This window comes from Artemia franciscana, chromosome 6 (assembly GCF_032884065.1).
Source record: "Artemia franciscana chromosome 6, ASM3288406v1, whole genome shotgun sequence".
Classification (NCBI taxonomy): Eukaryota; Metazoa; Arthropoda; class Branchiopoda; order Anostraca; family Artemiidae; genus Artemia; species Artemia franciscana.
Window position 1 is genome coordinate 39936875 of NC_088868.1, and position 27220 is coordinate 39964094.

A 27220-nucleotide genomic window follows, 5' to 3' on the forward strand; every position below is an offset into this window, starting at 1 on the left:
TATATCCGCCTGAATCAGACCAAGCTCCGCTCTGAACAATACATTCATTTGCGAGATGCAGTTATTAATGACGGTAATACCACAAACGTTGGAAGATTAACAATTTTACTTTCGTCATATGCTGGCAGTCCCCGTCATATGCATGAATATGCTCAAGATGCTATTGCGTATGTTCGTCTCTATGGTCGTCCAGATTTATTTATTACATTTACATGTAATCAATCTTGGGACGAGATACTGCAGCTTTTACTTCAAGGACAATCGGTGGTTCATAGACATGATATTACGGCCCGTGTCTTCCGGAAAAAGTTGAAATCACTGATAAACTACATAGTAAATTTTGAAGTGTTTGGCTCAGTGCGATGCTGGATGTACTCAGTGGAATGGCAAAAACGAGGTTTGCCACACGGACATATACTAATCTGGCTACATAAAAAAATTACTTCGAACGAAATTGATGATGTGATTTCCGCTGAAATACCTGATGAAAATGTCAATAAGGGATTACATGATTTTTCTCTGCTTAATTTTTCACTTGAAAGTTTTAGGCTTAAATTTAAATATATATATATATATATATATATATATATATATATATATATATATATATATATATATATATATATATATATACTAGCTGTAGGGGTGGCGCGAAGCGCCCCCCCCCCCCAACTACATGGTGGGTGGCGCTAAGCGCCACCCCTACAGCTAGTATATATATATATATATATATATATATATATATATATATATATATATATATATATATACATATATATATATTTAAATTTAAGCCTAAAACTTTCAAGTGAAAAATTAAGCCCTTATATTAGTAAAAATTCACAGTTAGAAATCGGCCAAGCTAAGGGAAGAAATCCCCCCGAGCTTTTGATGGCTTTGGGCTTCGCCAAGTATCAAAATTTTAGTTATCGGTTTTTTCTTACAGGAATGTGTTGCAAGTTAATTGGCAAGGCTTGCAATAAATGGGATGGACCACTTATTCCCAATTTATGATCAAGCCACGGTGCGATCAAAGAGCCTCCTTATGGCTAATATTAGGTAAGGACAGGCACAGCCAGGTCAAATCAAAGTAGCTAAGTAGGTCGTGATCTTGATTATAAATAAGCATCAGGGGATGTATCAGGGAATGTGTCAGGGGAATAAGCATCAGGGGATGTATTTGTTGACTGTCAAGGAAGGGAATCCATCAAGTTTTGGTTTTTATGACCAAGTTGATCATTTGCAAGGCTCAAAGCTGTTTTTGAGGTCAGTGTTCATAGAAAGCCTTTTTATGTATATTCAACGACTTTAAAAAAAATATTATTCTATTGATGGCCATATCAAATGAATGTGCATGGAACCTTCCTAAAAATACCCCTATCCACATCATTAAAAGCTCAAATCCACCAAATTAGTGCGTCCTCGCAACAAGAGGGATGTCTACACATGGATATCACAACATGCTCACAACAAGAGGGATATCTACATGCTTATTTGAGACTGCCTTTTCTTGTACAATTCACAGTGAATGTCTATACAGCTCTTAGAATTATTACACTTTCTTTTCTCTAGAAGTGCTTTATTTTCCTTATAAATTCCTTTAAACTCCAAAAATGTTTCCTTTTTCATAAGCGATTTTAACAGAATTTAGTTCTTACTTTAACAAATAGTTGTTGGCAGCATTTTTTTGTACACACTGATTCAGCCTTCTCATACCCTTTCCACTCTTCCCAATAACGTTATTTTTAGCAAATAAACTATCAATATCAATATTCGTTTTCAGTAATAATCACAATCATAATACGTTTTCAGAAATTTCGGCACTACTATCTGTATTCCTGTCGCTAGAATTCGTTTGATCAAGTTCATCATCAACGTTAACAATAAATTCCCTTTTTGACGACTTGATCCACTTCTTCACAACATCAAAGACCGAAAATGGACAGTCTGAGTAATGGCGTCCACAACTTTTGGCTGTTGTGTTTCCAATACGACCGATTTGTCTAGCTTCAATGTAGTCGTGAAGAAAATCGTTCATTCCCTCCTTTGGGCTAAAAACAAAAGAAAAACATAATCATAAAAAGCCATAAGAAAATGGATCCAAAGCCTCCATGATCAATAGCGGTGCAAAAGGTTATTGGCAGCGCTGCTTAAATAAATAATATGAAAAAAACTTCGTTTTCTTAAAGAGTTAAAGAGGCTGCGTCCCAAAGTCGAACCTTAAAACGTACAGGAATTAGAAGAGGCAGTTGGGGGGCTGCCGCCCCCCAAACCCCCAGCTTTTAAAGACTCTTTTGTACAGGTTTTTTGTTTTATTGCTAACCTCCCGCTCTTGGCTTCGGAAAGGCCCTCTTTTAATTAACAAAAAATTGAAATGAATGGATAATGGAATAACTTCGAAAAATGTTAAAACACAAGAAGACAGGAGAACCATTACGCCGAAACTAGTAATTAGTAACAATGAAGTCCCCCCACAAAAAAACCTGTACAAAAGAGTCTTTAAAAGCTGGGGGTTTGGGGGGCGGCAGCCCCCCAACTGCCTCTTCTAATTCCTGTACGTTTTAAGGTTCGACTTTGGGACGCAGCCTCTTTAACTCTTTAAGAAAACGAAGTTTTTTTCATATTATTTCTGTATGTTTTTCTACAATCCATGGTGGATGTAATTTAATAATTCCTGTACTCCTCGTAAAGGAATTAGGAGAGGAAGTTGGGTGGCTGCCGCCCCCCCCCCGCTTTTAAATCATTGTATAAAATAGAAAAAAAATAGACAGAATGACCGAAATGTTTCTTTTGCTCATAAGAAGCTAATATTCTGTTATCTCTCAAATGATAAGCAGTCCAGGTGTTAACAAAATTATACACTTTTATTTTGATCGCTACGTCCAAAAGCCTATAATAAAGAATTTATTCTAATTGCTCATAAGAAGCTAATATTCTGTTATCTCTCAAATGATAAGCTGTCCAGGTGTTATCAAAATTTTTTTGATGTTGTGAAAAAAAGCCGCCCGTAAGGGACTTAACTTGAACTCTTGACCAGAGGATTAAAAGTCCCACGCTCTACCGACTGAGCTAATCACTTGCATGTGTGTAAATATAACTTCTCAATAAATTTTAAAAATTTCAAATTAACATGGGCTCTTATGGAGACGTTAATTAAGTAGCTAATGCGTGGTTTCTGGAAAACAGGGAAGGAGTTATCGGATCGAGCTGAAATTTCGCAGATAAGCTCCTGGGCCGTAGGGGACCTTAACTTGTGAATTTCAGCCCGATCGGACAACGTTAAAAGGGGGGGGGGGGGGGTGGGGTTAGGGGGTCGAAACTTTCGGGGGTTAAGATTTTCCTACGAAACTTTCAAGGGCACTTACTCGGAGAATTCCACATCGAATGAGTCTTCATAAACCCAGATCCGATGTCGGATGTGACCTGTAGGCGTCTAGGAAAAAAAAGAAAATGAATTTTAAGTGGCTATGCGTGGTTTCTGGAAAACCGGGAAGGAGTTATCGGATCGAGCTGAAATTTCGCGGATAAGCTCCTGGGCCCTAGGGGACCTTAACTTGTGAATTTCAGCCCCATCGGACAACGTTAAAGGGAGGCTGGGGTTGACGGGTCGAAACTTTCGGCCAGATTTTCCCCATGAAGGAAAAGTTGGAGGGGGATGAAATTTTGTAGGTTTCTTAGTTGGAGCTCGGGCTACGAAATGCATCCCTCTGCGACCACTGGAACCGAAGATCGCTTAACATTGTCGTGTGTCGCCTCTTTATAGAGGCACGAGTGTGCCTCCTTGAAAGCAATGTGGTTTCAGTCCATTATTTATCTCTTTCTACTTTTTTTCTGTTGTACCCACAAATCTTTGTGTGTAGAGATTTAAAATCTTCAGAGGGGCCTCTTTGGATTCAAAAATGAAAGTTCGAATGACAGTCTTAGGAGTTCAAGATGATTGGGGAAAAACAAACCATCTTCACTCCCTTTTATTGCCCTTACTCCCCAAATTACACCAAATAAAAAATCACGACAACCATTTGGTTGAAAATAGTCAAAAAGTAAAATACCTATGCATTTAGAGATGAAATGACCTTCCCAAGTCCCTTGGAGTAAGGGTTATAAGTTACGCCTTTTGGCAACTGCCAACAAATAGGGTTTGTTATATCGAAAAGGAAACATTTTTGATCCTGGGCCTCAAAAAACGCAATGGGAACCATTTACAGGGATATCAAACTTAATGAAAATGGGCTATGTGTAGAAAGACTGTCAAAATAGAATATTAGCAGCATTTCCTGAACGACCGAGAAAATTGTATTTCCTGGCCAATACGCCTACTACTATTATTACTAGTACTATTGCTACTGCCGTTACTACTACTACTGCTGCTGCTAATACTGCTGCTATTCCTACTACTACGAAAATTGTACTGTTACTACTGCTACCACTATTACTACTTCTAACCTCTACCACTACTACGGCTGCTGTTACTACTACTACACATAATAATACTACTACTACTGGCCCTAAAAATCAAATGGTAATTTCAATTCATGATTTTGATTCTTCTATTATTTTCAAATTACTATGAGAAATTGTTCATATGCGTCTGTATAGTTTTGTAGAGGCTAATATTTTTCTGAGGGAGACCTAATTTGGATTTTGCAAAGGGCACTCGACGAAGAAAACTTTCCAATGACTTGTAGAATCAATTGACAGTGGTCAGGACAGAGGTGAAACACCTTAATGATAAATGTTTACAAAGAATTTCCCACAGTTGATGTTCAAACTCTACCAAGTCGGATACAGTCGTTAGATATCCACTAAATATGCTTCAAGTGCTTTGAAAGCTATCTCACAGGGATATCCCTCAAACTAGTGTTGAATGCTATTAGTTCAGCGGCATATTCAGTGAGGTGTGAAACACCACGTAGGTCAGTGCTAGGTCCAATGCTTTACCTCATCTAAATCGATCCCGTGCGTCTTTACTTGGAATATATGTCTTACCTTGTTTGCTGACGATAGAATTTTAATAACGTTTGTCTTATCTGAGAATCAGCTGGTGAGAAAAGTGGATCTTGCATTGGAAAGAACGGGGATTTTACGTCATTAAATTTATAGTGTGCGTCACAAGACAATTTTAATGACGTTTTGTCGAGTTGTTACACCGCTGGATGTTCTGTCAGAGAAAGTTAATAAAAATATGATAGTAAGTCAAAAGAAAGTATGTACATGCAGGTTATCTTAAAGGCGTATCAGCAATATCTCAGGAACAACTGAGAGTATTAAGCTGATAGTCATAGGACTACTACTGATACTACCACCCCCACTATTGCTACTACTACTACTACTACTGCTACTACTATTAATAATACTACTACTGCTACTACTATTGCTTCTGCCACTGCTACAAACGTTACTGCTACTGCTGCTACTAAAGTTGAACCTAATAGAAAGTTTTTGAAGTGCGGTTGGGTGTCAAAATGCGATAGATTTAATATAAATAGGAATGTAGAATCTGGATACCAAAGGAAAGTACCGCTTTTCTGCTTTACCGAACTTTCAGGACTATCTTAAGATGTAAGGCAACCATTAAAGGAAAATAAAGAGTAATTCTAAAAACTTAAAAAGTGAATAAATAAAGTCCTCGAAACCCCTTCAAAGCAAACCCTTTAGAAAAACCTTTTTTATTTTCTCTTCTGAAATGTTTTGGAAAATGAAGGCTTACCATGGGTGGCATTTATAACTGGACACTTCAGCTTCTGATCTTTAATTCGACTAAAATTACCTCCCCCCCCCTCTTAAAAATAAATAATATTGGGAACTATAGTTTTGCATATAGTTTTCACGATTTGACAAAGAATCTTTTGAAATAACTACATTAACCACAGCTAAGTTTTTTGAATAAGCATATTAACCAAAGCTACGGAAAGAATAGGATGAAATAAGAGACCCTGCTTTGAAACAAAAGGCGTGGTTAGGCATAATGAGATTCCTTTTGAGTTTACGTAAGTATACGTAATTGTTATGGTTTTAAGTTGTGCATTATGTATTTAATCTGTAGAGACGCTGCACCCTGTTGTCTAGCGTTCAGCACACTGTGCCACTGTTATCCAGAGTTAACTAACCTTTAACGTTGTTGTACAAAGTAAATTGACCTATATCGTCATTTTCAATTACAAAATCTCAATTCAAAATTTTCAATAAAGTTTTCAATTAATAGAGGCAATTATAAAAATCAATAATTAATACTCGTTTCTAGTAAATCTCAGTTGGAAGATCTCCTTAAATTTAAGTTCAGCTGTTCATGGATTAAGACGCTACCTATAGTCATTAGGGCCCAAACTTAGGTCAATAGTCTCGCCAATACGAGGTCTTCCCACTGCAACTAGTGGCTATAGTTACTTTACTTCGCCTGATCTGGTGACAGACAGAAAAAACTGAGCTGGCAAGATAAGGTTTTCAATTAAATCAAACTGGATTTGTGGAGAGGAGAAATCAAAACAACTTTCCTTACTGCTGTGCTAGAAATAGCAGAAGTCCCATTGGAATACGCAGTACTTCACGATGTCGACCAATTAATCGAAAAAGATAAGAATTTTCACCGAATTTGCACCGTCAAACTTGAGACGGTGCAGAATTGCAAAGATATGTTGATTCCCATCCTGCACTGGTATCTGGGATCATTGCTTTTCTTAAGTCCAAAGTAATTTCAATGATTTAAAGAACATGAAAATCGGAACTAGGAATATTACGACGTTAAGAAATGATTATTGTATCGACATTCTGACTGATGAATTCAGACAATTCGAACTGGACTTACTAGGAGTTTCAGATGCTCAAATCCAAGGTGTAAGAAACATTAAAATTAGGTGATATAGAGTCTCTTTGCTCAGGCGAGAAGGATGGGGTGCACACACAGGGAGTACGGGTCATGATGAGTAAGGAAGCTGCTGAGTCTTGTTTAGTATGTGAAGGTATTAATAATAGAATAATAATTGCTCATTTTATGGCCAAAAAGGCCAGGGTATCATTTATAGTAGCCCTTTTGAGCCGACTGACAGAGGTACTAGCGACTCAGATGAATTTTATTTAAAGTTAGAAAAGCAAACAGTCAGGGTCCCAGGTAGGCATATACTGTTCCTACTAGGAGATTTTAACGGTCGGTAGATATTGGGTTAGATGGTATCCTAGACTAGGAAACTAGACTAGACTAGTGTAGGAAAAGAATGAATTTTGTAATTTTGAAGGTATAACCATCTAGTTATAACCAATATGGTGTTTAGTCATAAAATGGCCCATAAGTTAACATGGTATTCACGTGATGGTAAAACATCAAACCTTATTGATAATGTTGTAGTAATATTGATTATGGATTGATTCTGTATTGTTATAATAACAATAATTTATTTGTGACCCACTTCAAACAGCGGAGTATAAAAAAAAACACACAGAAAAAATGGGTTAGATGGTATCCTAGACTAGGAAACTAGACTAGACTAGTGTAGGAAAAGAAAGAATTTTGTAATTTTGTAGGTATAACTATCTAGTTATAACCAATATGGTGTTTAGTCATAAAATGGCCCATAAGTTAACATGGTATTCACGTGATGGTAAAACATCAAACCTTATTGATAATGTTGTAGTAATATTGATTATGTATTGATTTTGTATTGTTATAATAACAATAATTTATTTGTGACCCACTTCAAACAGCGGAGTATAAAAACAAACACACAGAAAAAAACACAAAAATAAACAAAAAAAAAACTTCTGATAACACATTAAATTATTGTAGAAAACATTTTAGAAGATCATGAAAAGGGTTAATAGTAAAATGTATGGAGTCTTAGAGTGTACTTAGAGTTTATTTATTAACTAAACTCTAAATTTTTTTAATAAATCTGGAGCCCAAAAATTCGTTACCATATCACTGTTCATGTACCAGGGAGGAAGATACAAAAAACACGGAGGAAACGAGAATATGATGACTTCAGAGCCTTTATATCTTTTCGTTTTAAAACAGAATACAATCTAGAAAGATATAAAACCGAGTGATCACAAAAGCAAGAATAAATTTGGGAAAGGGCTTTGCGGTTGTATTTCCCCCTGTTAGCAAAAATTTTAGAATAACCCACTTAGAATTTAACCTTAACATCAGAAACAATTTTATTACGATAAGAGACTAAATTGTTAGTAAGGGTAATGCCCAACCACCTTAAAGAAGTCACGCACGGAACGCTAAATTCAGAACAATTAAGTCTAGAAGATTGGTTAGGAGAAGGACCAAAATGAAGGAATTCACATTTATCAGGGTTAAGGGTTAGACCTACATTCGATAAAGCAGTAGAGATACAACGAACAGAAGCCGAAAGCCCAGACTTAGTTCTACTAATGAGAAGAATATTGTCTGCATAGGCAAGATATGAGACATATGAACTACCTAAAAGGTAAGTTGTTGGAAGACTATTTAAAATATCAGCAATACAAATTTTGAAAATTGATGGAGACAAAACTCCACCTTGTCTCTCACTTTGTCTTATGGAGATCTTCAACATAGAAGGATCAGAAGGAGAAGATTTTACATGAAGGAAAGAATGACCATACCAAAATTTTAATAAAGAAACAATAGAAACATTCACTCCACATTCAAGCAAAGAAAACAGGGCTCGAGAGTGAACTACAGAATCAAAAGCCTTAGATAGATCTAAAGAACAAAAATAAAGATCATAGCCCTTCCTGGAAGCATCAGAAAGCAGAGTAGAAAGAACTTTTTGAGCATACTGACATCCCAGACCACGCTGAAAACCAAATTGGTCAATTCCAAAATATATATTACCTGTTATAGAAGGGAGAAGTATTACAACAGTATTGCCTAACTGGATGGCAAGAAAATGATCATTCGAGCATAAGCAAGTGGGATTTAGACAACTTAAGCTACACCTCACAAAACATGCAAGCCCTCCAGAGGGCTTACCAAAAGTTGTGCAGGCATTTATAAGAAATAACTGATGTGATGTACTTCGTTGTAGGAAACTGGAACTGGTGGAAGAGAGAAGGTGTTCTTGTAAGCAGACTATGTCGTAATCATTTATGAAATCGTCGATCATAGAGGCTTCATCCTTAGTGCCATTAATATTAAAAGAGAGTAGGAATATCGAGGGAGCCATCACTTGGCAGCAGAAATCACTTTTTTAAGGACTTGGCATTTTAAGCTAAACGACACATGCGGACCACCACAATTTGCACTTTTCTCATTGAGTTTACAGGGAGACTCCTTCATAGAGACATGAGGTCCTGAGCAAATTGCACAATTTGGACCTGAACTGGAACAGGCAGACTGGATATGGCTGGGGGATCTACACTTGTGGCAGCATCTAAGTGGGGTCAGAAACTCGAATAAGTTCATAGCCGATTTTTTGTCCTGTTTTTAGCAGCCGGGCCTTTGACAATAGATCTGTAAACTCAATCTTGACAACTGTAGAGGCACCAAGACGACTAGCCGACGCTATGCCTGGCTCACTGCAGAACTGTTCAACATCAAAGTCAAGAGGAATTCATTTAGCAATTCCAAGTATTTTTTTTTTGTGACAGTCTTAGTCTCACAAGATGTTACCGTATTTTTAATCGAAGAGCAAAAGACATTCACTGCAGATTTGTCTATATGAACAATCAATTGATCTTTTTGTGCTTTTATACTACTAACACATTCATGACCTGTAACTTTATCCAGAATTTCTTTTCTTTTGAGTGGATTTTCAAGTGAAGCAGGGATCTTGGAAATTACAACAGTCGCAGGGACATTTGGTTCAGTAGGTTGAGGTATTGGTGGAAAATGGTTATCATAAACTTCCGCACGAGACGCAACAGCATTAATGACTTGTTCCATTCGCGTGAGCTTCGAGGATAGATGTGAAAACATCAGGTCAGGAACCGAAGGAACCTCATTAGCTGACAAGATAACATACGTAGGTACGGTTAAATCTTGAGAATCACATTTTGCCAGCAGTTCAAGAATATCACGTAAATGACTCTGTGTAGCCTTATTTCCTGCACGTCTTGGGCAAATTTCTCCTGGCAAAACTTCTTTCCAAAAAGCAGACTTTGCGGCCGCAACAGCAGCTGCATCAAAGAATTCCAAGGCATGCCGAATAATAAGATCATCACCAACACCATTATTTCGACTAAACTGCAAAAAGTTCAGAACTGGCAAATAAACCAGTTCTCCGCTCGCCATTATTCCCGAGCGATTATCACCCATTTTATTGGTGGTTTCCTTACGAGAAAAGTAAGGGAAGTGTTGAAGGTTGGCTACCTCGTCCCCGCAATTTAAGGGGCACGCCCGGTGGGTACCACGGCTCTTGCTATCAACTCACTCCCCCCCCCTTCTGCTTAATTTTCTCTCGCCACCCCTATCAGAACGTGATTGCCTATAAATATCGGAATTCCTAATTATATTCTTACTGCTTAATGGCTAAATGAAGTGTCTAATTTCTTGCTAAAAAACTAGTCAGACAGGTTTCGTAAGAGATCTTCGTTTGTCGACAGATTGCAAAATAAGTTCATAAAAACTTGCCAAACAGCTTTGTTTAAAATCCAGAAAAAGGTTATTATTTAGTTGTTCACGCCTTCACGGAAAAAAATATAAAGAAATAGTCTTATAGCTTAAGACTGACAGTATAATACAAGATAATAGGGTATATAGGAGTGCTGTTATTGATGTTAAAAGTTAAGATCACCATCTAGTAGTGTCTAGGGCTAATTTAAGGTAAAAATTTCGAAAGGGTAACTATCTTACCGGGAAATTAGTATACTTATAGACTCCAGGTCGAGAAATTGAGAGAAACTTTCCAGGAACAGTTGAACACAAAACTTAAGACTTTAAAATTTGACAATGTGGAAAACGGTTGGAATTATTTTAGAAAAATAATTTGTGAAGTTACTGATGGTGTCTTAGGGGAAAAAAAAAATTAAGACTGCATCTAGAGTTATTAGTGAAAAAGCTTCATATTCAATAGAGAGGACAAGGGGCTTCTATAGGATCTATCTGAGTGATAGCAATAATATACAAATAAAAGAAATGTAAAGAAGATGTAAAGAGCATTTAAATATGAGCTAAGGAGGTGCGAAGTGGAGAAAATGGATAAAATTGACGAGGATCTAGGAGATGCAGCTAGATGATATAATAGTAAAATATTGTCCTGGCATGTTAATAGATTGAGAGTGAGTAGTCTATCCGCCCTTGTCCCAGTTTCAGAAAGGAACGGGGCCACAATTAATGATAATGCAAGAGTTAAAGAGAATTACGGTGAAAATTTTAGAATGTGCTAAACCGAGATACAGTTTGTGATACCCTTGATGTGATGGAACATTTGTTTAGTGAGTTAGAATTAGTGACATTAGTAAAAGGATTAAAAGATAATAAGGCTCCAGGTACGGATGATGAGGTAAACATGTTTTTTAAATTCAGTGGTGCTAAGGTTAAAAATAAGTTACTGAAGATTGATAATATGATTTTTGAAAAGAAGAAGTACCTAGCAATTTTGGGAAATCCTTAATTAAATAATGGACAAATTTTCGTCAGGAATGAGGCAGACTCTGTTTGCTGACTACGTGCCTCTAGATATGGAGGTTCTAGCCTAACTAAACACTTCTATCAGGACTGCTGCAGCCTCATGCGGCTGGTGGAGCCCAACCTGGGAATCTCAATACCAAGGATTAACATAGCTCTAATCAGATTCCAGGCCTAGGACCGGTTGTGCTAGCGATTCTCCACCTAAAACCCAAGTGCTACAAAAAGTGACAACATTGCCTAGGACCCGGATTTCCTTACAAGATCTTGACCATCGCACCAATGGAAATTCTGACGACGTCAGAAAGACTGACAGACTAAACCTCATGGACTAAAGTGAGCTAAGAACAGCCACCTGGAATTTCTCAACTCTGAATGCACCTGCGTCAAAGAACCATATCTCTAAAAAACTTCCCAAGAGTAAAGTGTCAATTGCGGGTCTTACAGAAACACTTCTTACCGGAGGCGGAGAAGAGTGAATAGGTAACAGTGACTCATTGCTCTAGTCTGGAGGAAGCACAAGAAGGAGTGGCGCTGGCCTTGCACTGAATAGCCTTACAACAAAGGCCTTACTTTTATATGAAGCTGTATCTGACAGATTAATGAAGGCCCACTTTGGTCACAAGTATGGCAAGATGACTGTCATCGTATGCTATGCCCCGACCATCGATTCTGATGATGCGACTACAGAGGATTTTTACTCTGCTTTGTTCAGATGGTTTACGACAGTGCCCCCCAAGATATAACTGTTCTCCTTGTCGACTTTAATGTGACAGCGCACGGTGATATGTGTGTGGCACGGCATGGTTGGTCCTGTGACCCCCGACCCGCTGAACAACAGTGGGCTCTGCCTACTTGAACTAGGCCGATCCCACGACCTTTGTATTGCAAACACCTACTTCTAACGCAAAACTAGTCATCAGTACACGTGTAATTGTAACGAAGTTCGTACAAAGAAGATGATTGACTACATCATCATTTCCGAACGCTGGAGATCATTGATGAAGAACTGCAGAACTTGAAGATCAGCAGAGCTCGGAAGTAGACCAGAGGCTTCTGTGCACTGATCTCCGGCTTCAACTCCATGCCCGACGATCGGAAAGAAAACCCGTCACTGCAAATATTAAGAAACAAAAGGAACCAGATATTTGCTACAAGTACAGCATCGAGGTGTCGAATCGCTTCGAGCCTCTTGGTTCACTTGATTGCGGTGAAGATCTCCGGAAGTATTTTAAATCGCAGACCAGCAAAACAGCACAACTAGTACTTGGCAAGAGGAGTTACCCGAAGAAATTTTGGCTAACTAATGAAACACTGCAAGTCCTAGAGTAAAGTTAGAAGGCAAGATTTCCTGGGGCATGACCACATATCAAAGGCTCAAGGGAGTGCAGAACAGACTTCTCCACCGGGATAGAACCAACTTTATTGAAGGAAAGCCCATTAAATTGAACTATCTCCAAAAAATAAATACATGGGCAGGCTATTCAAGCATCTCCGAGATCTATCTGAAAATAAAACTCCCACATTAGGTCCCGTCCTGTCCATTGATGGGGCATTTCTTTCTGATGAAGGTTCTTGTCTTGAGTGGTTGAAGGACCACTCCTATTCACATTTCAACAATAATAGTCCGTCTGTGCCTCCTAATAATAGTCCCAGCCAAACTTGCAGTCAAGGACCCGAAAGAAATGTTACTCCAGATGAGCCTTTCAGTCCCTCAGAAATCGAACATGCAGTGAAAAGGATCAAAAATAACAAAGCTGCTGGTATCTGCGGCTTAAACTCAAATCTAATAAAATATGGGGGTGCCTCAGTGTAAGTAAAAAAAAGTAAGTAAGACGACACTAGACCCTTAAGGTCCAAACCAGCGAAGCTGATCTCTGTTTCGTGGCCCTCCTGCCAGGAAGTGCAATGGGACCTAGGGGCCAACCATCCTGGGCTTTCACACACCGTTCGTGCTTAACTTTCTCCAGATTTGTCCAGGTACCCATTTAGAGCTGGGTTGACTCTGGCTGAGCTTACAGACTCACGCCACTGACCCCCGTCCCAAACCAAATAACTGGTTACAACTGGGATTGAACCCGTGCCCCTTGGACAAAGAATTTCCTCACCAGCGCGAGGCCTTCCTGTTTTTCTTCACTGTTCCTGTTTCTTCACACCCTGTTCTCTACACTCTGGCAAATGGAGATAATTCCCGTGGATTGGTGGAAGGATGTCATTATCCCCTTATGGAAGAGGAAAGGCTCAAGAAGCGACAGCTTTAACTACCGGGGAATAGCCTTACTGTAATTCCCTGGCAAGCTGTTTTCAATAGCCCTGCTAGATCTATGTTGGAATGTCATTCGAAAAATCTGGCGACCAGAGCAAGCTGGTTTAATGTTGGACCGTTCAACCGTCGAGCAGATTTTAACAATTCGACAAATAGTAAAGAAGACCACAGAGTTCCGACGGAAAGCATTTATTGTCTTCGTTAACTTCCGTTCTGTATTTGATTCAGTCGATCGAAAGGCTATTGAGCTGGTTCTAGAGTTGACTGGGCTACCTAAAAATATTGCAGACTTCTCAAGGCGCTGCACCATGGGACGGAGAGCTGTGTACAAGTAAATGGTCGACGCAGCCCGTTTTTTCAAATCACTACGGAGGTGCGCCAAGGATATGCAGTGGCCCAAGGGCTCTTCAGTGTCAGCTTAGAATACATAACGACAAAAACCACTTCACGTGTCAGCTTTGTGCTCAAATCCAGTGATCATGCCATCACAGATGTTGATTTTTCCGATGACTCGGCCATTCTGGCGGACTCCTTTGAGCTGTTGCTGGAACCGCCTCAAATTCTGCTACAAGAGGCTTCCAAAGCAGGACTTCCTATAAACTGGAACAAAACTAAAATTTTGGCCATAGACCCATCTTCTCCTACGGTTAAATCTCCATATATATATATATATATATATATATATATATATATATATATATATATATATATATATATATATATATATATATATATATATATATATATATATATATATATATATATATATATATATATATATATATATATATATATATATATATATATATATATATATATATATATACTAAATGTTAAAAGTGAATAACAATATTAGAGACGCACTGGCCATTTCAGAAATGCTTAACAAATAATTTTGCTACTCACGTCAGAACTGCCGTTACAACTTCTCCCAAGAGACCACTATGAGCAATTGGATTACTTTGTAATTCGCAGATTGTGCGAAGGAGACAAGCTTTGCCATCTACTCCTAATGAAGCTAGACCAAACTCTATGGAACGAAATACCTGAAGTCTGTCTGTTTCAGCCAAACTCCTGTAATAGTAAACAAGAGTAATTAAATAACAAAAATAGCACAATAATTAAAGCCAGGAATTTGTTTGGAAGTGCGTGTTGTAATTAATCAGTTGGAAATTTTGACAGAAAGAATAATCATCGGAAACAAAGATCAACGCAATATTAAAACAAAAATTTAATCTGCAAAAACCATGTAAGGGCATCATGACCTTAAGGTATGTATAGTACTAATACAAGAGAGAAAGGTGAGGACTACTTTTACAAATACTTTTGTTTCCACGAGTCAACAAACAGCTATTAAAACAAAGGCTGGAGAATTCAAACGTTATTCAAGAATTATTATCAATGAGTTTTAACCGGAACATTCAAAATTATTGTAAAAATTTTATTTCGTCAATTTGTTATTTGTTTATAATTATTTTACATTTCAATTTTATCTGTTTAGTAATTTCATCTAAACTATTCAGTTTTTAAAAATAGCGTATTACAGAGAATGGATTTAACATTGATCACCCTAGTTTAGAATGGTAAAATCCTAGGAATAATATAATCCTGACAAATAATAGTGTTCAGGATAATACATGATAATAAAAGATGTTCACACCGTCCTTGAAAAGAAAAAGACAGAAAAAAAGACTAAACATAAATTTAGTTTGTTTGTGGTTTGTTTGTGGAATATTAAGTCCCAATAAATATGCCATGTTCTAACCAAAATGTTGGAGGAGTCTCTTCCTAGTTTGGATTTCTCTAAAATACAAATTAAATCACGATTTCCATTAACTCATTATTAACATTTCTTAGTAATTATCCAAGGTGATATTACTTTAAGCTATTAAAAATATTTCAAGTCCCAAAAAAGTTCAAAAAATTATAGGTTCCAGAAAGTCCCAAGAATAAAAAATATCGAAGTACAAAGAGGGGGAGGGAATGAGGGGGTACCTGCAGCCACCGAAAAGAACAAGAGGCTCTGGAGGGGACCATGAGGACCCATACGAATTCACTATCCCTGGTAATGGAAAACCAATATGGCCAGGACCATTGAATTACACAAATGATATCTGTCATGCTACAATTATCAAAACTTTTGGGCATCAAAACAAGTCACAACGACTATCAAAAGAATGTCTGTCCAGTATTTATTTCAAGTCACCATGGGTACTTATTCCGAGGATTATGCCAAAAAAGTGCTCAGAAACAAATCACTGATTTCATCGCCATATATCCAACTCCTCAATTACACAATTAACCTGCTACAATATTTTGACACTTAACGTCAGTAGACCAGTGTCCCAGAAACAAGACATTGGCTGCCTAGAATCTATTTCTAAAATCATAATATCATTGATGACTTGTCAGGCTAGTCGAGTAATGTGTCGTTCTTTCATCAAAGAAGATACTGGGTCCCATGGTTGAATCCTACATAAGACTTGAATTTCATTGAATCAATTGGACACTGCTTAGAAGCTATAAATGTTGTTGGCTCACTTGTTATTTCAAAGAGCCAGATTTGAGGAATGTCACTGAACGTAATGTGTTGTTTCACCAACAACACAATATCAGATAAGGAACAGTTCTTGAAATTCTCGGAAATATGCCATGAACTTCTCGAAAATCAGGATATGTGCCCCCTTGTATTCATTTTTTCACCGAGAACAAGAATGATTACTCAATACAAGATAACAGCATTCTAGAGATTCGTTGAATTCTAGGAAACCGGTTATATATTTTTGGAATATTCTTATCTCAACAAGATATAATAATGTCATATCCGTATGGGCCCATTTGTAACCATTGAAGAGTTTCATCAACAAAATATGCATATATTGTTCCCAAAGATGTGAAATCTCTCGTCTAGGTTCGTAGTTTGACATGAGGGACTAGCAACTCCAATAGCACATCATAAATGACAGCAACTGTACTCATGGAAGGGAAATATGGGATTATTGACTCCAACTGAATACCGGAACTGAATACCGGGAAAGGGCTTTGGCCAAATGTATTGAGAGAATACAAAAGGTTAACAGCTTCAATACAACACCGAAATGGATGTTATGGCTGGACCAATTGAGGGGATACGAGGGGCTAGTGACTCCCATAGCAAACTGGGACAGGCCTACGGAAGGGTGGATTAAAGGGTATACTACTCACTTTAATTCTTGTTCTTTTGTGTTACAAGGAACCTGGTCCCCTTAAAAAAATTGACTGCCGTAAAATCGTATATTTCTTTGGTTACATTGATACCCCTAATTACCGCTCCTCTAGGTAAATTCAATGCTGGCCTCCAAGAATAAAAATAAAAAGTTACCTTTTTTTTAGGAGACCCTCTGACTCATCAAATAAGGAATCTAAAAGTGTTGTTATCGCAATATATATTTCGACTATGCCACGGACTGATAATTTCCCTCCACTTTGTGTTATCAAAGGGAGAGCAAGCTGGTTCTTAACCGCCCATCTGGGGCGGACTAAAATTGGATTTGAAGACACTAAAAAATAAAGTTAAAAATATATTAGTACGAGTATTGCTGCAACTATAGAACCAAAATCTTATATATATATATCCTAGTATATTTTATATCTCTTATATTTTAAACTTCTTCTATCTTAAATATCTTCGTTAGGAAAAACTTTAGTACAATAGGGATGTTATATGAAAAACAAGTTCTTATCCAAATAGAAATAAGATATGATTTATACATAAAGAATAAAACATAAACTAAATAAATCGTACCATTCCCATAAAAACTTTGTGGCCCGTAAAGGAGTGGAAGTCATTTTAAAACTAAGTCATAATGCAAAAAAATATTATGAATACAACTGGATTATAATATAAAGTATAAAATATTTCAGCAAAAATTTATTAAATTGAAAAATTGACACTATTTAGCAGATTCAACTATCACGTCCTATTCAGTACGATCCATATTCCTCTTTAGAGGAAAAACTACTGGTTGGACGATTGGAGCAAAGGGAATTTGATTCCGATTTATGTTACAAAGTGGACATTTAGTTAGATCAGAGATAAAGGCTGGCAAAACGCGATAAGAAGGAGAAGGCCCACAATTCATTTAAACAAATTAGTCAGATAATGGAAATAGAAACTTAATCACTGTTGTAAAATCCTTAACTAAAATTAAGTAGAGTACAATCAGTCCTTGACAATAAAAAATAAATAAATAAAAGTCTGACCTTACTTATGGTTGAAAAGGGACTTAAATAAAATTCATTTTATGAAGATATTAATTAGACAGATCAGAGATTAATGTGTAAAACGCAAAAGAAATGATGTAACATCAACTAAGTTTATAGCTCCCAAACTCATAACTTTATTACAAACCTACGAAAGGGGTTATATTGAGAAAACACGAAAAGAAAAAGGGCAGAAGAGATTAGAAAAGAGTGTAGAGAGCAATAAATTGACAGATAAAAATTTAGACACGAAGATTTAGTATCATGATTAATGTAGATCTATTAATATTTATATTGGTTCTGACCCTCAATTTGGTAGAAACCTTGCCTTGAGAAAATTTTGAATAATGATTATGAATAACTCAAAGTAAAGGAAGGACTTAATACCATTGCATTTTATTTGACATATGGTTGGAGAAATAAATGAAGCTAAGACAACTTATTCTTGTAGAAATTGCCTCATCTTTAGCAGAAATCTGCTTAAGGCTAACCTCTTATGGTTGTAAACATCTTCAGAGGAATGATGAATCATGTTCACACTGAAACCTAACGGAGTTGGTATTCTCTGAAGAAATTAATTGAATTTGGCACAAACACGCAAATAAGTTGAGCCATTACAGTACAATCTAATAAATTGGAACTTTGGAGAAGAAAATGGAAAGAAAAAACTAAATTTGGGTATGTGAAATGGAGATTAGTTTGGGTTGACGTTTTCTTAGTAATTTTAGAATTGCTAAAACAAACTATAATTACAAAAAGTCCAGCTTGGCTTTCCCTTGAATACACATATGCCTTACCAACGATGTCTTGAATATGTAATTCGCGAACTGAAAGCCAAAGAACATTAGAAAGCTAGCCAAGAACTGAAGTTGTTTTTTTCTTAGAAACTCACTTTGTTCTAGTTTAGAGCCTATTGAACTGCCTTATCCTGTAGATGTGTCTCGACTCAAAACTAAACTTTCCAGCCAAGATTTTCCTATTATTTTTGCAATGTACTTTCTACTTACTTTCTAATTTTTAGACTTTACAGCTTTCACTTGAGTACTTGGCTCTATTGTTGCGTATGATGGACTAATAGTAACTAAAAATGGAGAGACTGTCAGAAATTAAAGTTAGCTAGATCATATTTCGCAAGAATTGCAATCATCTAATTCCGACATATTCTACTCCGGACTCTTACCCAATTGACAAAAACAGGTTAAGGGTTTAAGGGTTTATTTTGGTACTTCTGCTAACACTAATTTTCAGCTAGTATATATATATATATATATATATATATATATATATATATATATATATATATATATATATATATATATATATATATATATATATATATATATATATATATATATATAAGTTTTAAACACTTACATAAAATAAAATATTAAAGTAATGAAAGTTGCAACTAATGTTACTTTGTATCAATCTGGTACACGAACTTGGGAAGATGTAAAGAAAGAAGTTTTGAATAGACTGGATAAAGGAGGAGTGTGCGTAGTTGTGTTTGCCTTAGATGGCTTGGTGCTGCATTGAAATGTTAGAAATAATAGTAGTATTGAAGGAAAAGAGCAAACAAGTTAAAAAAAAATCTAGTCAGCCTTATATTTTACAATCTTGTTTACTTTTAGAAAAATCTCTTTTGAGGCCAAACTAAATGTCAAGCTTAATACTTTTTAAGCACAGAAAACGATCCCCTAGGCTAGAATTTTTTTTTTTAATGCTAAGAAACACCTATACAGCGGATGAAGGTTGGGTTTATTCTGTGAAATCAAGTACATATAAAGGTGGGTGAAGACTGGATTCAGACCTTGTATAGATAACCGGTAAAAGAAAATTGAAATGGTGTAATATTTGGAAAAAAAAATGTTTTCATACATAAAAAGAAGAAAGAAAAATCAAAAGTCTCCATAGAAAAGTTGTTTATTTCCCAATGTTGTATTAAAGCAAAGGCTATGAGTTTTTACTATGATGATCTATGCTGGCTTTACCTTGAGCTCTATTCTTTGAACTTCTTTCTATAACTAAATAAATAAAAACCAGATTTTTCTACAGAAAAAAGTAGGAGCATTAAAACGAAAACTAATAGAAATTATTGCTTATATGAGGGGAATATCCACATTTTAAGAGCTCACTCTTTCCGCTAAAGTTTTGTTAGAACTTTTAAAAAGTTTATTACTCTAATTAAACGGCCCATGTTTTTCAAGAGTCACAAGTTAAATTTTGGCGTAAGGAGTAAGGCCTTGAGGAGAAGAAAACCCTCCTCATATACTTAATTATTTCTGTTTGTTTTATGTTTTAATGCTGCTACTTATTTTCAGTTGGAAAAAAATGCGGGAAATTTGGCTTTCCTTCCATAAAAAATTATTGTCTACGGAAAATACTTCAATGAGAAGTTTTTCCCTCATAGAATCTCTTCCCTCCTGACAGGAAGACTTCACCCTGGCAATTCCATCTTAGCTGAAAATTACCCCCGAAAAATGTTTGTGGTTGATTCCAGTGGGAGAAATGTTTCTTAGGACACTTTCAGTTGAAAAAGACTGTATTACCGTATTGTTTCATAAGAATTACAAGAAATCATCTCCATCCGGAAAAGTTTCCCCCTAAAATATCTTAGTCCCCTGCCCTCCGCCCCTTAGTAGAAAGTTACTCCCGGGGGAAATTGCTGCTGGAAAATGGGTCCCATGGAAAACCATCTCGAAGTGAATTTCTCCGAAAAAAATCACCTCCTCCCTCCAAAGAAAGAAACTTTCGGAAATTCCAGTCCTGTAAGAATTTCTCCGCAGTCGATTCCTCTTAACGGGGAAAATTGCTGCTGGAAAATGGGTCCCATGGAAAACCATCTCAAAGTGAATTTCTCCGAAAAAAATCATCCCCTCCCTCCACTGAAATAAACTTTCGGAAATTCCAGTCCTGTAAGAATTTCTCCGCAGTTGATTCCCCTTAACGTCCTTAAATATACAATTAAGTCGGCAAAGAGAAAGTAAGGCAAATAAAAATAATTTCGTAAGGAAATTCTGGCAAATTTTTTCAGTGTAAAATTTCCCCTAGAAAGGTCACCACTGAAAAGTTCCCTTTTCATTCGAAAATTCTCACCGTGGAAAATCTCCCAGCAGGAAACTCATCCCCCCCAAAAAAATGTTCTATACTTCCTTATAACAAATACTATACGTAAACAATGGGTAAATTTCATGAGTTAGAGATATTTCCCCATGGGCTGTGATGGATCATGTTGTCTGCAAAGGCATAGTTACTTGAGGTTTCAACTATGCTGAACAAAGCTATCAAAAATTTTGAAATTTTTGATTGGATAAATTTGAGGGGAAAAGGGAAGTAATAGGGGGTCTCGTTGCCCTCCAGTCTCTTTGGTCACTTAAAAAAGGCAGTATAAATTTTAATTCTCGTTTGAATGAGTTCTTTTACGATACTTGACTATTGGCTGAACCACGATTACCAGGATTCCTTGACTTTTAAGTCAAGAAAATCATGCAAATTTTCTCAAGCTAGGAGTTTTGAATAGGTAACACTCAAACTATTGAGTCATGAATATTTAGAATCAGCATAATAAATTGGATATTTTGCCATATTTATCAAAATCAAAGTCCGATATTTTATAGTTCCGGTTACTAGTGATTCGCTCATTGCTTAAAATTCGTTACCCAGAAGTATTTGATTCTATATAGAATATTCTCTATTCACTATTCTGTATTACAGTATTAATCGATTACTATTTTATTACTATATTTCTACTTTATTGCTCTAAATTACCCTATAATACTCTGTTCTATATCCTATATTTTGTGTATCCTCGGTTCTCTTTGCTATAAATGTTTAAGCTGGATGTGAAACAGTTCGTGGTAACGAACTGTATTAAGGAGTGACCCGTCTCAATAGTAACTAATACTCTAAAAAAATGGAATTTTGATATTAATAGCTACATAAAAAAAATCACATTTTATTGCTGATTCTAAATATATAAGTTTAAATAAGTTTAGTCTTACCCATCAAAAGATGACCAGAGAAAATTTGTCTTATTTTAGAAAATAGGGAGAAAAGACCCCTAAGAGTCATAAAATTTTAACAAAAATCACACCATCAGATTCAGCGTATCAGAAAACCCTATTGTAGAAGCTTAGCTCTTATCTACAAAAATGTGGAATTTTGTATTTTTTGCCAGAAGGCAGATCACGGATTCGTGTTTATTTGTTTGTTTGTTTGTTTGTTTTTGTTGTTTTCTCCAGGGGTGATCTTATCGACTCAATGGTCCTAGAATCTGGTGAGAGGGCTCATTCTAACGTAAATGAGAAGTTCTAGTGCTATTTTTGAGTGACCGAAAAATTGGAGGGCACCCTGGCCCCATCCCACGCTAATTATTTTCCCAAAGTCACCAAATCAAAATTCTGAGATAAAAATTTTCTTCAGCGTAGTCAAAAAACCTTATAACTGTGTCTTTGGGGACGACTTGCTCCCCCACAGTCCCAGTGGGACGGGGTATATCTTACAAACTTTGTCTAGTGCTTACATATAGCAATGGTTATTTGTCTGGACGCTTTCGGGGGGATTTTTAGGTTTTGGGGAAGGGGGGAGTTGATAAGAGGGGGATATGCTCGGGGAACTTTCCTTGGAGGAATTTCTCATGGGTGAAGAAAATTTTCATAAAGAGAACACTGGATTTTCTAGCATTATTTAAAAAAAAAATAATGACAAAATAAATACGAAAAAGTTTTTTCAACTGAAAGTAAGGAGAAGAATTAAAACTTAAAACGAACAGAAATTATTACGCATATGATGGGCTCAGCTCCTCTTTTTATGAGGGGTTTACATCCTAATAAAACCTCGCTCTTTACATTAAAGTATTTTTAGTAATAAAACTATTTATTCTACGGTTTTTGAGATTCAGGGTTCATTCCTAAGAAATTGGGACAAAATTTAAGCTTTAGGGTAAAGAGCGAGGTACTGACGAGGGGGTGAACCCCCTCATATACGTAGTAAAAACATGAGGATACAGAAGTTCTTTACGTAAGATAATTTGTAAGTTACGTATATCTTTTACTAATCAAAACATTCGTAAAAAATTAAAAGTTCTAGTTATCTTTTTAAGTAACCAAAAAATCGAAGGGCAACTAGGCCTCCTCCCCTACTCCTTTTGATCTCAAAATTATTCGATCAAAACTATGAGAAAGCCATTTAGCCGAAAAAATAAATATGTAAATTTTGTTTTAATTATTCATCTGCGGAGAGCCAAAATCAAAACATGCGTTTATTCAAAAACGTTTGAAATTAAAAAAAAACAAATAAGGTTTTTAACGGAAGGTAAGGAGTGACGTTAAAACTTGAAACGAACAGAAATTACTTCATGCATGAAAGGGGCTGCTTCCTCATCAACGCCCTGCTCTCTACGCTAATCTTACTTATTGTTTTAAAATGTGGAGTTAAGAGAAAGAGTCAAAATTAAGCGTAATGAGCGGGGTGTTGATGAAGAAGCAGCCCCTTTCATATAGGAAGTAATTTCTTTTTGTTTTAAATTTTAATGTCGCTCCTTACTTTATGTTAAAAAAACTTTTTTTTTATTTAATTCTTCACCAAGATGAATGAATCTGTAAGATAAATGTGTCCCGTGTTTTTATTGTGGTTTTCCAATATTCATTGGCGAAAATTTTTTGAATTTGAAGATATGAACCAATATTAACTAATAATGAACTAATAATAAATACATTTAATACACTATTGAGCTTAACGTTTATTAACTCCTCTTTTGATAAATACTCCTCATTTAATAATTCCTCTTTTGAAATTCCAAGCATATTTGCAGGAGTCTTTTGTGACCGTTACCTAAGCCTTACCAAAACAATTTTGTTTCTAAGAGTGGGTATCTACATGTCTTAGCATATAAAAAAAGAAAAAAACACTATAACCAAGATCATAGGATGCTTAGATCAAGATGCGTAGCAAAATGAGCACAATGTATAGTTTATATTATTTTTTGAGCGCAATGTATAGTCACCTATTTTTTGTATTTGGTCTGTTTTAGACCCGGGCGGTTTGTATAGAACGGGTTCGTCGTAGGAACTTCAAAATGGGCTCACTTGATCGGAAATTAAAACCGACCAGATACGGAGCCATTATATGACGGAGCCATTTAGACTAATTTCTAAGATTTATGCAGTGTAAGCAATAGCTTTTAAACAAACCGTTGAGCTTCTCTGTTTGATCTTGTTCTAACCTGCCAGACATAACAGGAAAAAATAGATATAAATAAGGAGACAGATGCAAAATTGAGATTTTCCTCAATTTTCCTGTTTTGAGATTTTAATTTTGAGATTTTCCTGTCCTTTTGTGTCTGATCAGCCTTGTTAAATTCAGATTCAGTATCACAGAGAGGGTTGATGTTACAGGGTAGTGAAAGAGGGTATCAGATGGAGCAGTCTAACCCGAACCATTTTTGATCCTTATAAAAGGTACTAAAATTATCAGCTTTCAGTTATATGATTCTCCTCTCAGGCTTTACTACCCTTGCCCCTTCTGAATTGCCTTGGAAGAATAACACATTGATGGCACACATCATTTACTTGCGCACAACTATAGTACTACCTCTGTAACTAAGTCTTAGAAGAATAAAAGAATTCCTACAAAATGTATAACCGTTGAAAGCAAGATAACTATGAGAATAATAAATACCTTTTACCCTATTGATCTGATTTTAAATTCCAGAAAAATTAGTATTCAAGTCATATCACCGACAGCCACAGCCAAAAGTTGAAAGCAGCTTATGACGGAATTGTAACATAGCTAACTATTTCACAATACTTTTACTAACAACTCACTGCAACACCTAAACAAATAAACCGATATCAGATACATGGGCTCCTTCTCTAGATGAATCAAGTCATAGCTTCACTTTTTGCAAAAATCTCCCACTTAAAAAGCTTTTATTACCTTAAAAATCCTTTTTATAACTTTGTTCCACCACATAAAAGGCCAGACGAAGACGATATTTCTTAGGCCAAATACAAAAATACAAAAAGCACAATTTTAGCCAATCTCTGATCCACTAGTCATAAAATATTACCCAGCCTTCTTAACCTTTCTTCGATTATAGTCATAGAAGTGAGGATGGGAAAATAATTTTCGATCGACCTATTATTTTCCATATGTTCGGGTATCAGAACTATCTTGAGACATTGAGACCCAAATATCTTGAGACCCAAATTAATAAAAAACAATTTTGTCATGTACGATGTACCAAATTTGAACCTGCATTAGTTGAAAAAAATTTATAAATTTCACTTAACTAGCAAGATTTTCTGAAAGATAACCTTGTAAATTTGAAGATTTTACAAAAAGGGAAAAACTTGAAAAGAAAAAGACCCCATCCAAAGATGGCTGTGATCATCCTATTGTTTCAAATTAGAACAGTCAAGTTCGACACTATATTTAACCAAGTCAATAAAATTAAAACCTTAACGTGATAGAGCAGACTACACTATTACACCCTTAGCATAACTTTTTAAAACTATATATAGATAATTAGCATCAATGGAATCCATTAGAAACAGTAAAAGGGCATCGTCCTCTGGAAGTTAAAAGCATGGATAAGAGGCTAAACTCTTTGATTTAAAAAAATAGTCAAACATGATTTTATTAAATTTGTTTTTTATGTAATTTTTTTAAAGCTTTTTTTTACATATTCGGTAAAAACCTCAACTTAATCTTGCATTACTCAAAGCCTGAGAGATTTTTTTTACTAAATAAAGTTTTCAAACAAAGACGAAACAATGAAACGCAGCGTTTTGCCAGCAAAAAATAAAAAAAAATCATGGCACACGTCAAAAAATATATCAACATATTCAAGAGATGGTGCTTCTGTACGCAAGGTTTTCTCAGGATCTTAATTTTTCTCGCAGTTTACATCACAACTGTAAAAATATTCTTTAACATAACTTACAAACGTCTTATCATTTCACTTGAGGTCAAATACACAACCACCAAAACTTTTTGGTAAAAGCTAAATTCTGACAAATAACTAAGTAGCAATGCAAAAACAATTTAGTCTAAAACTCTGAATGAGAGTAATACTTTTCAAGGTCATCAATGTCCTTAAAAGGTTATATCCTGTAGGTTATGTTTTGGGAGCATATATGGTTCTTATGGAAGGGATGCTTGTAAAAACTTCAGAGAGGGCTTATTTAATTGGAAGTTGTAAGTTCTATTTTACTTTTAAAGAATGAAAAGGGATTTTAGGGCAACTATCCTCCTTCTCCTCCCTTCTTTCCGCAAATACTAGTGATAAAAAGTTTGAGAAAGCCATTTTGTTATAAATAATTTAAATATTGGTCAAAACAAACCCTCAGAACCTGAGGGGGAAGTGTTTTAAGTTATCCCGCAGGGTCATATAAGGTTTTTATATAAGGAGTGGTCGTATAAACTTCAAAGCTGCCACATTTGATTGGAAATTGATAACTCTAATACTTTTCTTGAGTCAAACGGGTTCAGATGGTATTTACCCCCTCTTCACCCACACACACACACACACGCAAACACCCTCTTTTCAATAAATGAATATGATCAAAATATTGAGATTTGCCAGTTTGTTTCAAATAGTTTGACAGTCAGATAAAAAAAAAACTAGGGGTCAACATAACTTCCCCCAAAGCCCGTAGAAAGGGTTGCAAGTTATGCCCTGGAGGTATATAAGATTTGTATGGAAAAGCGGTCGTATAAACCTCGGAAGGGACGCAAATTATTAGAAATTGAAAGTTATAACTACCTTTTTAAGAGTCAAAAGTGATCCAATGGCAACTAGGCTTCCTATAATAACCCCAAGGCCATAAGGTTCCAGTGTTTAATTTCTTTTTCCACTGCCACTTTATATGGAAGGAACGGTAGTATAAACGTCGGAGGGTGCTCCTTCGATTGGAAATCGGAAGCTATATAGTAATATTTTTGAGCGTCAAAAGTGATTGCAGTGCAGATAGCCCCCACGCCTTATATATATATATATATATATATATATATATATATATATATATATATATATATATATATATATATATATATATATATATGTATATATATATATATATATATATATATATATATATATATATATATATATATATATATATATATATATATATATATATATATATATATATATATAT

General features: G+C 35.8%; 1 protein-coding gene across 2 annotated transcripts; it reads right to left on the reverse strand.

Annotated features, from left to right (window-relative positions):
• Positions 1-832: 832 nt before the first annotated feature.
• Positions 833-27040, reverse strand: LOC136028422 (uncharacterized). 2 transcript variants are annotated; one of them, XR_010617832.1, is made up of 4 exons: positions 26827-27040; positions 17179-17356; positions 14724-14891; positions 833-2051 (listed from the first exon to the last, which is right to left on the reverse strand). XR_010617832.1 is itself a non-coding variant. In XM_065706261.1 (4 exons), coding segments are annotated over exons 1-4 (603 nt in total). In that variant the 5' UTR covers positions 19068-19182; the 3' UTR covers positions 833-1795. The 2 variants fall into 2 exon arrangements, 1 of the variants encoding a protein (XP_065562333.1); XM_065706261.1 differs by lacking the exon at positions 26827-27040 and adding an exon at positions 19067-19182.
• Between the last annotated feature and the right edge of the window lie 180 nt (positions 27041-27220).